Below are 14,488 nucleotides of genomic sequence, written 5' to 3'. Positions count from 1 at the left end.
CATGTGCATGAATAACTTGGTACAAAGAAATACTTATTACAAAACATTTCTGTTCTAACATATTTACTCTCGCTTTGACCATGCAACTTATATTTGTACTCTCCTAAAAAAGTATTTTACTCTCAACTTTAAAAAATAGGGAGTAAAATACTGTCACTACAAAATCTTATCTGGATCACTGGATACATGTGACCTAACCAATCTCTAGGGCCCAAAAATTGACCAAGGTGGGCAGTTAGTAGTCAGCAGTACTCTTTTGTGGTTCTTGGTGGTCTGGCACGCCAATTCAGACTGTTTGGCATTGTGTGAGCAATTCGAACATTGGGAGAGTGCAATAGGAAGCACCAGACGGTTCTGGTGGTACAAATGTGTCGAACGGTTCTTGAACTATGGCTGCAAACAGTTCTATGGAAAAAAAATACTAGGCTTCATGTTGTCTCAGCTCTCAGACTGCTGTGAGTCCCAATCCAGTGACACAGGGACAAGATTATTATTTTTCCCGTGCTCCCAAACACGGGGGAGGCTGGCACGCAACTGCAGTGGTCCTTCAGCACGATGAGGTCCTATGTACTGCCATGACTGGCCGAGAGGCAGGTCTTGCTCCAGCAGCAGTCACTCCTTAGGTTTCTGGCAGCCCACTCCAGAGACTCTGGGACAAGATGGACCCTCGTTCTCAGGCTCCCAAACATGGGGGAGGATGCCACACAACGGCACCACTGTGCCGGGCAGAGAGGCAGGTCTTGTTCCAGAAGCAGGTTTATCCACTATGTTCCCTGGAGATGGTTAGGGGACACAGCTCGCCTCTGCCTTGGAACATTGCCTTCACTTCATAACTGCAGCTATTTGGAAATAACTGCTCTCCCAGAAGAGTACAAATGAAATCTTCTTCAAGGGTTGGAGTCAAAAAGATGATTTCAAGAAGAGGTGTGAGACCCCTTCTTTTAAAGGTAAAATCCCAAAGGTGATTGGACTAAAACTAGCCTGCCTTAGTGGTCCAATCTCTGTTCTGGAAAGAAGTGGACTTTGCCCTTCTGACATCACACCCAAAGTGGTTTGTGCAAGAGTTGGTGGAGGAGACAGGGAGGAGAGGCAAAGGCAGAGAGAATCAAGATGGTGGAAACCCCCTCAACTGTACAGAGCTCTCTCTATCTACACTTGCCTCGCCCTTTCCCTTCTCAATAGGATCTAAGGCCTTTAGATATGCAGCACCCGGGTGTGAGCCAAGCCTTTTGTGAATGGATGTGCCTGTTAATTCCTGTTCCCAGGCCAGCTTCCTATGGAGTGGCTATCCCTTGGAAAGGGTATCTGCCCTTACAAAGGAACAAAGTAAGGCAATCCCCCCAAGCTACATTCCTGCCAGTAGGGCAAGATCCAGCCTGTCTTGGGAGGATACATGTAAGCCTTTCACAGCTGAACTAGCCCTACAGGGCTGACACATGTGTGATATCAAGAAGATGTGGCAAAAATGCTTATGAGCAGTGGTATTCACCATGCCCTATCTCAGGCATGGCTTATTTTAGAGTTTACCTTGCCACCAGCATGTGCGTACTTAAATGCAGCCCAAGCGCTGCAGAGACTTGGCTGTCACTGCAGCTGCCAAATGGGCACCTGTGGCCTCTGCACCTGCTCTATGCCACTGGTAGTACACACTATGATTTTGCCATGGACCTCATGAAAGGGCAATCTGATCAGCAGAATGACTTTTCAGAGATAGTATTTCCCGCATCATTTTATTAATAAAAAATAAATAAAGTCAGGGCTTTCACACCCTTACCAGATGGCAATTCACCACAAGAGGAAAACAAATGTTCAGATAGCATGACCAGAACATCACTTAACATGACGTGCAGTAAAGAATCTTGAGGTGGCCTTTGCAGGCTAAACCTGAACCTGACACATACATTAAAACGGTAATGTTACTACGGTGCTATTTGATTATTTGATACAGGAGTTGTACAGCCTGACAATGTCGAAGTATTCAAGCCTATGACTCCATAAAAGATCAATTTCTGCAGGGATACATACAGGGTTACATGGTATTGACTCCTTGGAAGATTACTATTAGTACTATAGGATGCAGCGGTTCACATTGTCGAACCCTCATACCGGCAGAAAGATTAACAAAATGCTTATGGGGGGCGGGATAATGGACACAAGGACGTTGTTTGAACTTTAGACACAAGTCACAAACCACATCTCCCAGTTACTGGTCAGAATTTATTACCTTTTCTGACATTCACACAGATTAGGCAAACTTTGTGCACTAGCTCTCAGGGCTAAGTGACCAAAATATATTTTGCAGCTGTGAAAACAAACACAGCACATATGTAGTCCCAGGTATTGGTGTGGAATTGTGAACCACAAAGTATGAGAATATGTAATGCAAATAGAAGATGCCACCACCAAAGAAATGCACACCACTATGGCAAGGTGCGTCCCAATCTTGGGAGGAGTGCATCCTAAGGGCCACGGCTCTACTCTCAGCAAGGACAGGCTGCTAAGGAATGATGGATCTCTCACACAAGCCTTCACCTAGAACTGGCAAAGTACCCATGATATGGGCCACTTTAAATGGACAAGGAATATCGATCCACAAGTCAAATAACCTACTTCCCACCTACAATAGACATTGAGTGCGTACCTAAGATTAAAAACAAATATACATTTTTAAGTACACTATAGTCACATTGTACATTCTAGGTAGGCTAATTAGTGGGGCATGGAAGTAATTACCACATACGGTAGAACCAAATATGGATTGCATGAAAAAACCAATTAACCCATAGATTTGACTATAGCCATGCACCAAGGGGTAGAAGTTTCTAGTGCCAACTTCCTAAACAGAACCAACACTAGGTATAGGTGCAAGGGGAAAACGTACAATTTCTACCTGTACACCTGCATACAGAAAAGTGGAAGGATATATTGCAAACAAACAGGTCTAATACTCTAGATATGTCTGAGGGCAGAGCACATGCTCACTGTGAATAGGCTCTTCTTGCTGTATATGCATAGCCAGCCTAAACACATTTTTCTACCTATATCAAACTATGTGCATATGCCAACTACAGTTCAAAATCAAAACAGGACTCTATCCTCTGTAACATCTATCCAATGATTGCCAAGAATGCCTGCACAACAAGGCAACCTCAAGGTCCTAAATGTGGCCCTGCAAGCTACTGCAATAGAACTGATGAAATAACATAGATGAGGTATTTTTTATACATCCAAGAAGGTCACACCTAATTTCCATGTGGAACACATTGTCAAGTACATTCTTGAGACTGGACAAGAGTAACACATACTTAGATAGAACACCCTAGGACTACCCTAATACCCACCTATATCAAACTCTGATTGCATCCCTTGTAAAATAAATTAGAAGACTAATCCAAACCTAGAATAGACTGGCATAATCCATCACTGAAGGACCACCTGTGCTCCCAACACTGATTCCGTTCCATCCTGGTAGTTTTACACCATCCGTCAAATGCTTTATTTACAGAGTAACAGTCTAAGACCTGATTCCAAGGCCACATGTCTATGAAGGTTTCCCGCCTCTGCAAATGTGGGTTCCATTGATAGTGAAAAGAAGGGCATCGAATGAAGCATCATCCCACGACCTTGGCTGTGTGTTTGTTTCCAGGAGCCAGAAGTTAGGGAGTTTCACAGAATGCAGCCCTCTAACTGTGGGAACTATCTCCCTGTGGACACGCTGGAGCGTACCGCGTCTCTGAGGGCCTCCTCCATGCCACGCCTGGCCGTGGACCCCCAGGTAAAGAAAAGTAACCAAGAAAAATGGAGCATGGGGATATGAGGGATGGTTAATTGAATCCGGTAAGGAGTGATTCGCAGGCTGATCTTTCAGTGGCCGTTCTGCTGTGGCCTTGCTAAGAGATCGGTACCTGTGCTTTGCTAGCCAAGTTCACTCCCATTGGCTTCTGCCTTGCTGCATTCCCTCCCACCATATTTACTTTTTCCTTAGCGGACGATGGAGTTACCATGAAAGGAGGACCAACCTCCTCCTTTCATGGCCTCACTTTAAAACGATTGGCAAAGCTTCCAGGTCAGTGACTTGCTGCTTGCTTCTAAACATCATGGATTGATTGGAAATCTGAAGCCGCCATCTGCATGGGCAATACCTCAATTTCCCACATTGCCACTTCCTACTACCCAACACACCTCCAGTTCACCCCAGCATATTTTCCTTGTTTATGAATGTTTACCTGGACCAAAGAGTCCTTACATACCATCTCTTTGTCTGTCTGGCTTCTGTCACCATCTGTTTGTGTGTGTGTGTGTGTGTTTTTTTTTTTTAACTAAGCAGTAGGTAGAGAAGATCTCCCCGCTTCTACCAGTACCTTGCACTGTAGACATTTTGCTTTTTTCCTCTTTTGCCTCCCCTTCCTTCTAACCGGTGCTGTCAAGCTCATTCACTGGTTCCATGCTGCATGGCAAACACTGGGACAATGCATCTTGGTAGCATGGCACAAGACATGATACTGCTGTAAGACTGGGGTGGGGACTGCCAAGAAGATGACAGAAGATTGTTAAACGTGACAACAAGTGAAAAATGTGGCTACTGCTCATTATAACTTATGCAGTGCCACTAGTGTTTGATGACAGCACAGTGGCCAAAAGAGTTGAAAGATTTTCACTTATTTTGCATGCCTCTTGTACAGTAAGGGAAAGTGGAGGTCGGGATATCCGTGAAGATCATTATGGTTCAGAGATATCCACTGTACGTCTGTCAGTTCATTGGGGAGTGAAGGGGTTCTGGTTCCTTAATTCAGGGTGCACAATGTGGTAGTATCCAAAAAGGTTTAAGGAGGCCGTCACTGCTTGGTGATTGTAATTGATCCCTTGTGCTTCAGGGATTGGGCGGTTCTTGTTACTTCGTCTGGCTACCACAATACAAAGATCATTCTTCTATGAGCTGTTAGGGGTATAGGTGCTTTCCAAAGTCTTATAGGGCTGGGCGGATTTTGGTGCCTTCTTTTGGCAGTTTTATTCTGAAGTCACAATTATTCTTGTTTGTGTTTGAGGGTTTCAGGATGGATGCAGTATTCAGAGATTGATTTTAATTTTACCTGTCTTTGGGGGTGGGTTCTAGGTTCTGACTGAGGCAAGCGCAATGCGCAGGTCGTTTTCCACCACAGGTGACAAACGCCCCCATACCTCCTGGCTGGATGAGTTCTCAATGGAACGCTACAATGATACCTCATACAAATCCCGCAGGCGCAGCTACCACGCCTCATCGCGCATGTCTGGCCACCGGCTGAATGCTGATTCAGGTAAGGTACCATACTTAATGGTCTGAAGAACTTACTTTGTTGGAAGGCAAGATGTCTTCAGTCAAACAGGAACAATGGTTTCTTCTTGTGAAATCCATTATTCCTTTTTGCTTTCAGTCTTTGCTGGCTTTCCTCTTTATAATATAGTGCTGTTGGTCTTAACCCTCGTTTCTTGAACAGGGACACGCCAGCTTCCTAGAGACCATTAATGATCATCCGACAGTGCTAGGTAGATTTTGGGAGCAGCATTCTAACACCTAAATTCTATGATTGAGAATAGATAACAGTTTTCTGACATTGTGAAACTGTGAGGAAATAGGACTGGCAATTGCCTCCTCTAAATAGGTGAGACATGGTTATCTCCAGCAGCGCGAGCAATCAGATCACTCCCTAACTATTGGTAATGGGCACTGTAAACTCAAAAAATTATGGAATGAGGCAAACCTCTTTTAGTGTGGAGCCATGTGAGCTCTTGGGGTTTTAAGGACGGACAATACCATGTGAGGAGAAGCAGGAAGTTAGCTTGCAGACCCATCAAATGGCTCTAGGACTTTTAAGGTGAGAAAACTGTCTCTTGTGTGTGGAACAGAATGAGCCTGCTCATGTAAAAAGATAAATCCAGACCCTTTCTTATGTTGGAAAAACATACTCCACCTTTAAAGAATGGGGGATTGGGTAGAATGTAGATGTCCTGTCTCATTGTTAAGGTGAATGAGATCTTGGTAATGGAGGATGGGTGACTACTGCGCTCAGCGTGCACCAGAGGAGGCTTTCATGATAATAGAGAGAACCCCCACATGGAGTGGGACAGAAACTCACTTGGAGGAGAGTTGGATCAGCCCTTCTAAGGTGGGACAAGGGATACTCTGGTGATGAGAGAGTGTAGCTATTTACAACATAGAACCTATAAGAATGTTGGTGCAACACATAGGCCCACATTTTGGATTCAACCTTAAATAGCAAGGAGGGAGCTGCTTGTGAATGCACTGACATTTCACCAATCTCCATCTTGCTGTTTTGAGCCTTGAGCCACATTATGAATGTGTGTGATTTCAACACAGAAATGCAAGCGGATCTAGGTTTCTGTGTTAGTTTACACCCATTACCAAAACGGATTGTAAATAGCTCTGCCTGTCAGACAGCATTTACATGTATTCCATGGGAATCCATAAAATCCCCACCTGCATTATAATCGCATATGTGCAGAGATGTTCTCCTATGTGTGCGATGGAGTAGATGGGGATGACAGGATCATACATTTTGACCTGTGCTCTCGCTCTGGCCCAAAAATACATCAAAATCTCATGGTGAGTAAAAACAATTCATCACGCATTCTACACATGGTTTCTACCCATTGTGTGATATACATGCCAGCAAAATAAATGCACCCGAAGTATCAGAAGCTTCAACAGCAGAACAGAGGGACTGTTTAGTAATTACTGTGACGAAAAGGTAGCTCTGGCATGACGACGGTAGAGGCACTTCTTTATTCAATATAGAGAATAGTTAAGTTGAGTGGGATGAAGGGCGTACTCCTAGACCTGCACAAACCTGCACAGAACAACCTCTGAAAGGGGGAGCGGGAGGAGGGACTATTGATTACTGCTTCCCGTTTTGATACGACAGGAGCCCTCAATGTGAGAAGACTGGGCTCGACTTCGATGTGTGCAAGATGGAGGACTTTGTTGAGGGACTTCGAAAGCCTGCACTGAGAAGGTCTGTCAAACCTAGAAGCCTGGAAGGAACCTATAGAATGCTTATTTCACTTTTGCAGGCAAGAGGAGTTATAGAAATGGGAGGATGGAAACAGATCCCTATAATTGCGCTCCTGAAGAAAATCTGCTTCAATGGTGTAGCTCAGCCTGCTCTTGTCAGGGTGGGGTTTGCATCATGGCAATCTGTTAATGTTGTTGTGATTTCCTTTCAGCTGTCATAACCATGTCAATGAACAATTCTATCTAGGCCACCGTTCTGACGCGCATCGATCGGGTGGCAGAGAGCGTGGAAGGTCAAAAGAACGCAAACATTTATTGTCTCCAGATGTCTCGCGCTGTAACTCTGAAGAAAGGAGTCCACAGCCAAGCTCTGAGATCCGGGAGCGGCGCCAGTCGAGGTCTCCCAGTGAGGGCCGATCACATACATCTTGCATGCAGGTAAGGCCAAAAAATGTGCACATACAATGTGCTGCACCCATTAAGGAGTTGCTAGGAGGCTGAAGACATATATCCCAGGAACAATATGTGTGATTCTTTTCAATGTATCACCTTCCTTCTTCTACTTTTTAGCCTACATCCTTTCATAACGAACACATCTACCTTTGCATGTATTCTTCTACTGAAATCCCTCACTTAATTAGCCCTTATTCAGCGATTCTTCTCCACAAGAACATATCCTCTCCCATTGGCCCTTATCCAGCGCATGTAATATCTGTCTATCAAGACAGATATCTATATAAGGTCCAATAACATAACATCAGCCATCCCAAAATTGAAAGGAAACTTCTGTCTAGATTTGTAACCACCAATGGTAGTTATGTCTATCCTGAACATTTACAAACCAATGCAGTCCAATTGTTACAGTCCTTTCTTTTTAGAGTGTGAGACTCACAAAGACCATTAATCCGGCCGGGCCGAGTCGTAGTAAGCATTCTCCCATTCATCTAGTACATCATTGAAAGGTATCATGGAACTGGTGCCACTCCAGTTCTATGGTGGCACCCCTCCCCCCATGGATTGCCACTGTGATCTTTTCCATCAGATACAAATCTCTTGATGTCCCAGCCCATTCTTTCTCCGTGGGGAGTGTCGCCCTCTTCCAATATCTAGCGCAGACTTCCCTGGCCGCCAGGAAAAGAAAGTGCTCCGGTCCGGGAAGGGTGTGCCATCTATCTGCCTGTTTCTCAAAACCAAAAGGCACCAGCATCGGGTCAGGCACGCACTCCCCCACAACCCTAATCCAGCCCAGGACTTCTGTCCAGTACATCTGCACTCTGGGACAACCCCTTCACATATGCCAGTAGTCTGCTAAATCACTGCAACCATGCCAACATTGTGGGTTCACCGTTGGGAACATCCTAGAAAGGCGCACTGGGTTGTATTGCCAGCGATGCAGTGATTTCACCCCGTGGAGCTTATACTGGCAGGATTTGGACGTCTTAAATGCCCTCTGACACATCTGTCCCCATAGGTTTTCATCAAACTCCCTACCCAGGTCTCTCTCCCACTTCCGATGGGTTTGCACACCCCTTTGACTCCAACAAAGCTCCATAAAGACGTGAGATGAGTCCTTTCATTTCGGTGTGCCCATCCAGGACCCTTTCTACTGGTGTCAAGTCCCTCCGGATCGACTCTCTCCATTTCTTGTCAGTGAAAATACCCATCAATCTAAGATAGAGGAGCACCGACAGCTTGCCAATACCCAGGGTCTACTCCAGCTCTTGAATGCTAATGAACTTCCCTCCCCTCCATAGTTGACCCACCCTTGCAAGTCCTCCCTCGAACCATGCCTGATACCTCTCAATCTCTGGTATTACATCTCGTACGGGGGGGGCCCAAATGTGACTCATCGGTGAGGGCCATGTGGGGACCCCACCCACCCTGCCTCCTATGTTTAGTACCATCCAATGGACCCCCAGGAATGGATGTTTCCAAATTCTCCATGGCAGTCTTCCCTTAGGAACCCAGAGCCATTCCCCCACCGTTGCTGGCAGTAAATGTTGGTTTTCCAAATAGACCATATGTTTTCTATGATCCTCCGTCAGGTGTGGAACCATTGCTCTAATTTGTGCTGCTCTGTAATATAATATCAGGTTCAGGAGTCCAACACCATGTGCGGGTGTCCACCACCTCTGCGGTCCTTCGGTAGAATCAACGTATCGTAGCCCACCCTAGGTTTCTGATTATTCCAGAGAAGCTTTAAGATCTGTGACTTTGCCTCCTTCAAATAGGCCTCGGGGGCTCAGATTGGCAACATCTGGAACATATATAAAACCCATGGGAGGAGATTCATTTTCACGGCTTTAAGCCTTCCCATCTATGCCTCCCTCCCTTTGCTCCATGTCTCCATCTCAGAGAACAGTTTATCAAACAGGGGGCGGTAGTTAGCTTCCCCCAGGTCCACTCCTGGCCTAACCAACGTGACACCCAGCTATTTAATATTGTCCGGCTGTACCTCTAATCCCAGTGTCCTGAGAGCGTCCACATCTCTAAAGTTTCCAGATGCAAAGGGGAAGAGCACTGACTTTTCTTTATCCACCTTGAAAACCGAAAATAGCCCGTAACTTTCTATAATCGTTAGGGGGGCCGGAACAGATTCCATGGGGTTCACCAAGTGCAACAGCACATCATCTGCATAGAGTCCTAGTTTGAACTCCTTGCTACCCACCTTGTTCCCCTCAACCCGTGGAGCCCGCCTTAAGCTTTTCGGCCAGCACCTCCATCGTTAGTGCGATTAAGAGGGGCAAGAGTGGGCAACCCTGTCTCGCCCCCTTCTGTAGCTTAAAGGACCTCAATAGCCACCCATTCACCGTCACGCGTGCCACCAGAGCTGCGTATAATGCCTTTATCCCTCTCAAGATCTGATCTCCAAACCCGAATTTCCATAAGACCCCGTCCAGAAAGCCCCAGTCCACCCGGTTTAAAGCCTTCTTAGCGATGAGGGCTACCATACTGGGTTCCCCTCCCTCCCTGCTGAAGCCTCCATCAAGTGCAGTGTCTTGCGTTCAGTATCGGCCCCTTGCCTACTCTGAATGAACCCCACATGGTCCGTGCCGACCAACTTTGGCATTATACCCTCGAGACACGTGGCTAGGAATCTGGTGTAGATTTTCGCATCCATGTTAAATAAGGAAATGGGGGGATAGGACCTGCAACTCCCGGGGTCTCTACTCTCTTTTGGAATCACTGTTATTAACTCCTTCCCGAAGGATGGAGGGGCCCTCCCGGTGGTCAGAATGTGGTTAAAAAAATTTGCAAGGCATTCAGCAAGTGGTCCCGCAAAGGTTTTATTGAACCCTGCTGTATACCCATCTTCCCCAGGGGCCTTTCCCAGTTTGAGTCCCGCATTCACCTTCAACACTTCCTCCCGGGTCACAGACCTTTCCAACTCCACCCTTTCACTGCGTTGAAGACAGGGCAGCGACACCTCGATATCCCTCCAATTCCGCATCCCCAAACTCAGTTTCCTTTCCATAGAGTTGTTCCTAAAACACTGCAAATTCCTGAGCGACTACTCCCCCGAGGGAGTGCAGCCGTCCATCAGAATCCACTACCCCATCAACCCCCTTTCTCCGCACTCTGGCCCCGTAGCCTGGCCGCAAGTAAGACATCAGCTTTGTCCCCCTTTTTGTAGTACTTTTGTTTCAGAAATTCCACCTTCTTGATCTCTATGCCTCTCAATTGTTGCCACTTCTCGCTCACTAACCCCAGATCATCCTCCATCTCTCCTTCCCCTTTCCCCTCCACTGACTCCAACTTGCCAATTTCCCTCCTCAATTCTCCCGCCCGCAGGGTCCGGATTCTCTTCTTGGCCGCCTCTTCACGGATAATCAGGCCCCGCCAAGTTGCCTTAGACGCATCCCAGGGCACACCTAACTCCACATCCCCAGTGTCATTCAAATGGAAGAACTCCTCAATCGCCTCTCGCATTTCTTTCGCAAAAACTGTGTCCCTCCATAGGCTGTCATTGCACCGCCACAACAATTCCCAAGGCCTCAGTCCCGGCAGCGCCATATCAACCAACACCATGCCATGATCCGACCAGCTAATTGGTGAATTATCACTGCTGATGACCCTACCAACATGGTGCTGGTGCAAGAACCAGTAATCGATCCTTGTTCAGGATCCATAGACTGGCGAAAAAGAAGGTATAACCCCTTTCTGTTGGGTGGCACACTCTCAATACATCCAACAACCCCTGTTCGGACATATATCCCATAAGCCACCCCTCTTGGGTCCCAAGGCCTCCACTCCCATGGTCATGCCCCCCACTATGAACCAGAGTGCGGTCTGCCCCTATGTTGAAATCTCCCCCCAGTAGGAGCAATCCTGTAACCCTCTCAAATATTTCTCCAATGGGCTCCCGGAGGAATTGCATCCATCCAGTGTTTGGGCTATACACTGCGGCAATGGTCACCTGCACCCTCTCTATTGACCCAGAAACAAGCAACACCCTCCCATCTGTTTTCTTCCATAACAACGGTAGGTCAGACTATCCTTTTAAGGATGATGCCCACCCCCCCTTCTTGGATAACCCAGATGCCCAAAAGACATGCCCAATATGTGCTCCTAGGATGAGTCTCTCCTCCCCCTGAAGCAACCGTGTCTCCTGCACCAACAGCACGTCGAAGTCCCTTTTTCGGATTTCCCTCCCAAGCAGGGAGCACTTGGTGGGTGAGTTGAGCCCCTTGACATTAAGCGTCCCCAACTTCGGGACCTAGGCCTGGCTTCCCCCCCATATCGCACCATTGAAGTGCACACACTCACTCTCCAACAGTACCACTCGTCTCATTTTGGAAAACTTCAACCTTACCATAAACGTAACTGCTTCTCGAATCCCCTCTTACCCCTTCCCACCTCCCCAACCCCCCCAACAAACTTCCATCCATGACGCCCACCTTGCGATGAGCCACCAGAGGTAACTGCTGCTGTGTCTGACATTCCCAATACCTTCACACACCCCCGCCGCCGTTCTCACGGCACACTTGCAGTTTTTAGCCACCAAATTTGCTGTGTACATGTTGAAACCCCACACCCCCTTTCAGCTTGTGCCGCCCCTGTCCTTCTGTGGGGGTGGATTCAGTTTTTAAAATGTTCTTCTTCCCGGAATTTACTTCTTCAAACTCTGCAGCCCCCGGCCCACGTTCCCCTGCCAAGACATTCAGAGATCCTTCCTGGCATTCCGCCAAATCTTCTCGTTTAAGGACCTGGAATACCTCTTGTGCCACCTGGCCACTGGTCACCCGATAGTCCACTTCCCCTTTTTCGAAAGACAATGCAACCGGGCAGGACCAACGATATCTAATGCCTTTGTCGGTAGCCACTGTGTTAATGGGTTAATAGTCACTTCGGCGGGCCAGGGTGAGACCCGACAAATTCTGGAACACCCTGATAGTTTCTCCTTCGTATTGGAAGCTCTCCAATCATTTAGCCTTCTCCAGGACCTCCATTTTTTCTCTATACCTCAGGAAACTGACCACTATTGACCTCGGGCCCTTGCCCCTCCACCTCAGCCTCTGTGGGCCCTTTCCAGCTGCACCTCCTTCCAGGGCAAAAAGCTGGTTGATCAGTCCCTGTACTTCCCTTCCTACATCTGCCGCTGTCACTCCCTTCTGCTCGCCGACACCAAGGATACACAGGTTGTTCCGACGTTCCATGTTTTCTAAGTCGTCCATCATTATAATGGTTTCTTCTTCTCTCATCTCCAGGTCTGCTAGGCGTGCTTCAACCTACATGTCTAGGAGGTCCACTTGTAGGTGATTGTTTTCCATTCCCTCCATCTTATCTTCCAGCTTGTCTACTCTGCCCTTTAGATCACAAATGGATGCTTGAATATCTGTTCGAATTGCCTTTATTTCCTAGAAAATGTCTTTCAGGTCGTCTCTGGTCAGAGCTGGTGCGGGTGCTGCTCCCCCTGTGGCCATCATGCCGTGAAGCGCTTGGACCCCTACCTGTGCCTCTCCCACATGCGCCTGCGGTACCTGGTCCTCCTCCTGCTTAGCACCCCTTTAACAGTTTCTGGGTCTGAGCAAATTGCAAATTGAGGGGTTATTAATAGTTGGCACCATTGTGAAGGAATCAAGAATCTCATCCTGCCCAAATGCAACCAGTCGGTCGACGCAATTCCACGTTGCCATGGCAAGAGAATAGTTTTGACTGTATTAAGTACTTCTTAATGGAGGAGGTTCTTTATAGGATGTTTTCTCCATCACAACATTTTGGAACCTAACCCACCAAGAGTCCATCATCTGATCATGTCTCTGTCTCTACCACTCGTCAGATGTAGCATAAACAAGTGCATCTGGAAGTGGTAGTGATAATCAACCTACCATCCTCACCACAGTCATTGAAAGCTTCGGTATTTCCCTTCATACCCGTTTCTGCTTTTGTGGTGCTTTGCCAATCCGCCATTGATTAATAACAAGCCTGTGTGGCACAGACATTCCCAACTGAGAGCAACTGTAAGGAAGGCATGGTATCAACAGTAAGACAGAAACAAGTGACCACAGTTCAAAAGTGTTCATTGAACTTCAATTGGGTTTGAAAAATGCCTATCTAATCCTAAATCTAAAGATGGGAGCAAGCTATGACCATCAAATAATAATAACGCAGTCCCAGTGTTGTCTTGTCAAAATAAAAGGTCCTATACTAATACACATATTGCCAATACTTACCTCTAAATACAAATAGTGTGGGAAATAATGTCATGCAAAAGAAAAGCGTTAAAGAAATGTTATGCCAGGATATTCAAGTCCTTGGCTTCCCTTCCCCACGTTTTAGCACGGGATAAGTCAGCACACTCGAGCTTAGCTCAGCCTCTGGCTTCTCTAGCACAAGGGTGCCCTTCAAAACTTCAACATCATGGGTTTATGTGCCAAAGTTCTCTTCTTTCATACGGCCTGATGCAACAAACAAATAATAAAGTTAATTTCCTTCCAGGATTCTCTTACATACAGTTTTCTCAGGTGATTTACTTTTCACCTTGGATCACCCTCTGCCGGGTTCAAATCCACTTTACCACAAAGTTCAGATTTTCACATATACACAATTTTCTTAGGATTTCCACGTATCCAATTTCTCGGGTGATTCACAGTTCACCCCAGATCCCACTCTGCCGGGCTCGGACCAATTTATCTATTCTAACACAAACTTACTTTAACACAAAGCTTTCAATTGATCCCTCTCTGTTGGGCTCGGACCAATTTTCTCTACTTTGTCATCAACTTTCTTTACTGTATCACCATCGAAGACCTTCGATTGTGCACATATGATATGATATGGTATGGCATTTATAACGCGCCTATACACAAGTGTTTTAAAGCACGACGAGGCAAGGGAGAGGGAAGATAGACAACGATCTTACTATGCCATGTGAAATTGAGATCGCGCAAATGATTTGGCTTGACCCGTTGCAGGACCACTTCAATTCACAATCCTTTTCCACTCTTTAACTTTTGTCAACTCTCAGCTGGACACCTT

General features: G+C 46.6%; 1 protein-coding gene across 7 annotated transcripts in view; it reads left to right on the top strand.

The window, feature by feature from the left end:
• Positions 1-14,488, top strand: part of CACNA1E (calcium voltage-gated channel subunit alpha1 E) — a 3,100,882-nt gene that overhangs the window by 3,042,923 nt on the left and 43,471 nt on the right. For 6 of the 7 annotated variants that reach the window (XM_069641436.1, XM_069641438.1, XM_069641434.1 and 3 more), the window contains 3 exons: positions 3,647-3,775; positions 5,114-5,294; positions 7,257-7,447. In XM_069641436.1, the coding sequence (XP_069497537.1) occupies positions 3,647-3,775; positions 5,114-5,294; positions 7,257-7,447 (501 nt within the window). The remainder of the gene's footprint in view (positions 1-3,646; positions 3,776-5,113; positions 5,295-7,256; positions 7,448-14,488) is intronic. The other variant, XM_069641439.1, reaches the window with a different exon arrangement.

This window comes from Ambystoma mexicanum, chromosome 1q (genome assembly GCF_040938575.1).
Source record: "Ambystoma mexicanum isolate Mex_15411 chromosome 1q, UKY_AmexF1_1, whole genome shotgun sequence".
NCBI lineage: Eukaryota > Metazoa > Chordata > Amphibia > Caudata > Ambystomatidae > Ambystoma > Ambystoma mexicanum.
Note: the sequence above shows the minus strand (reverse complement) of the source record. Positions and strands in the feature narration are given on the sequence as shown.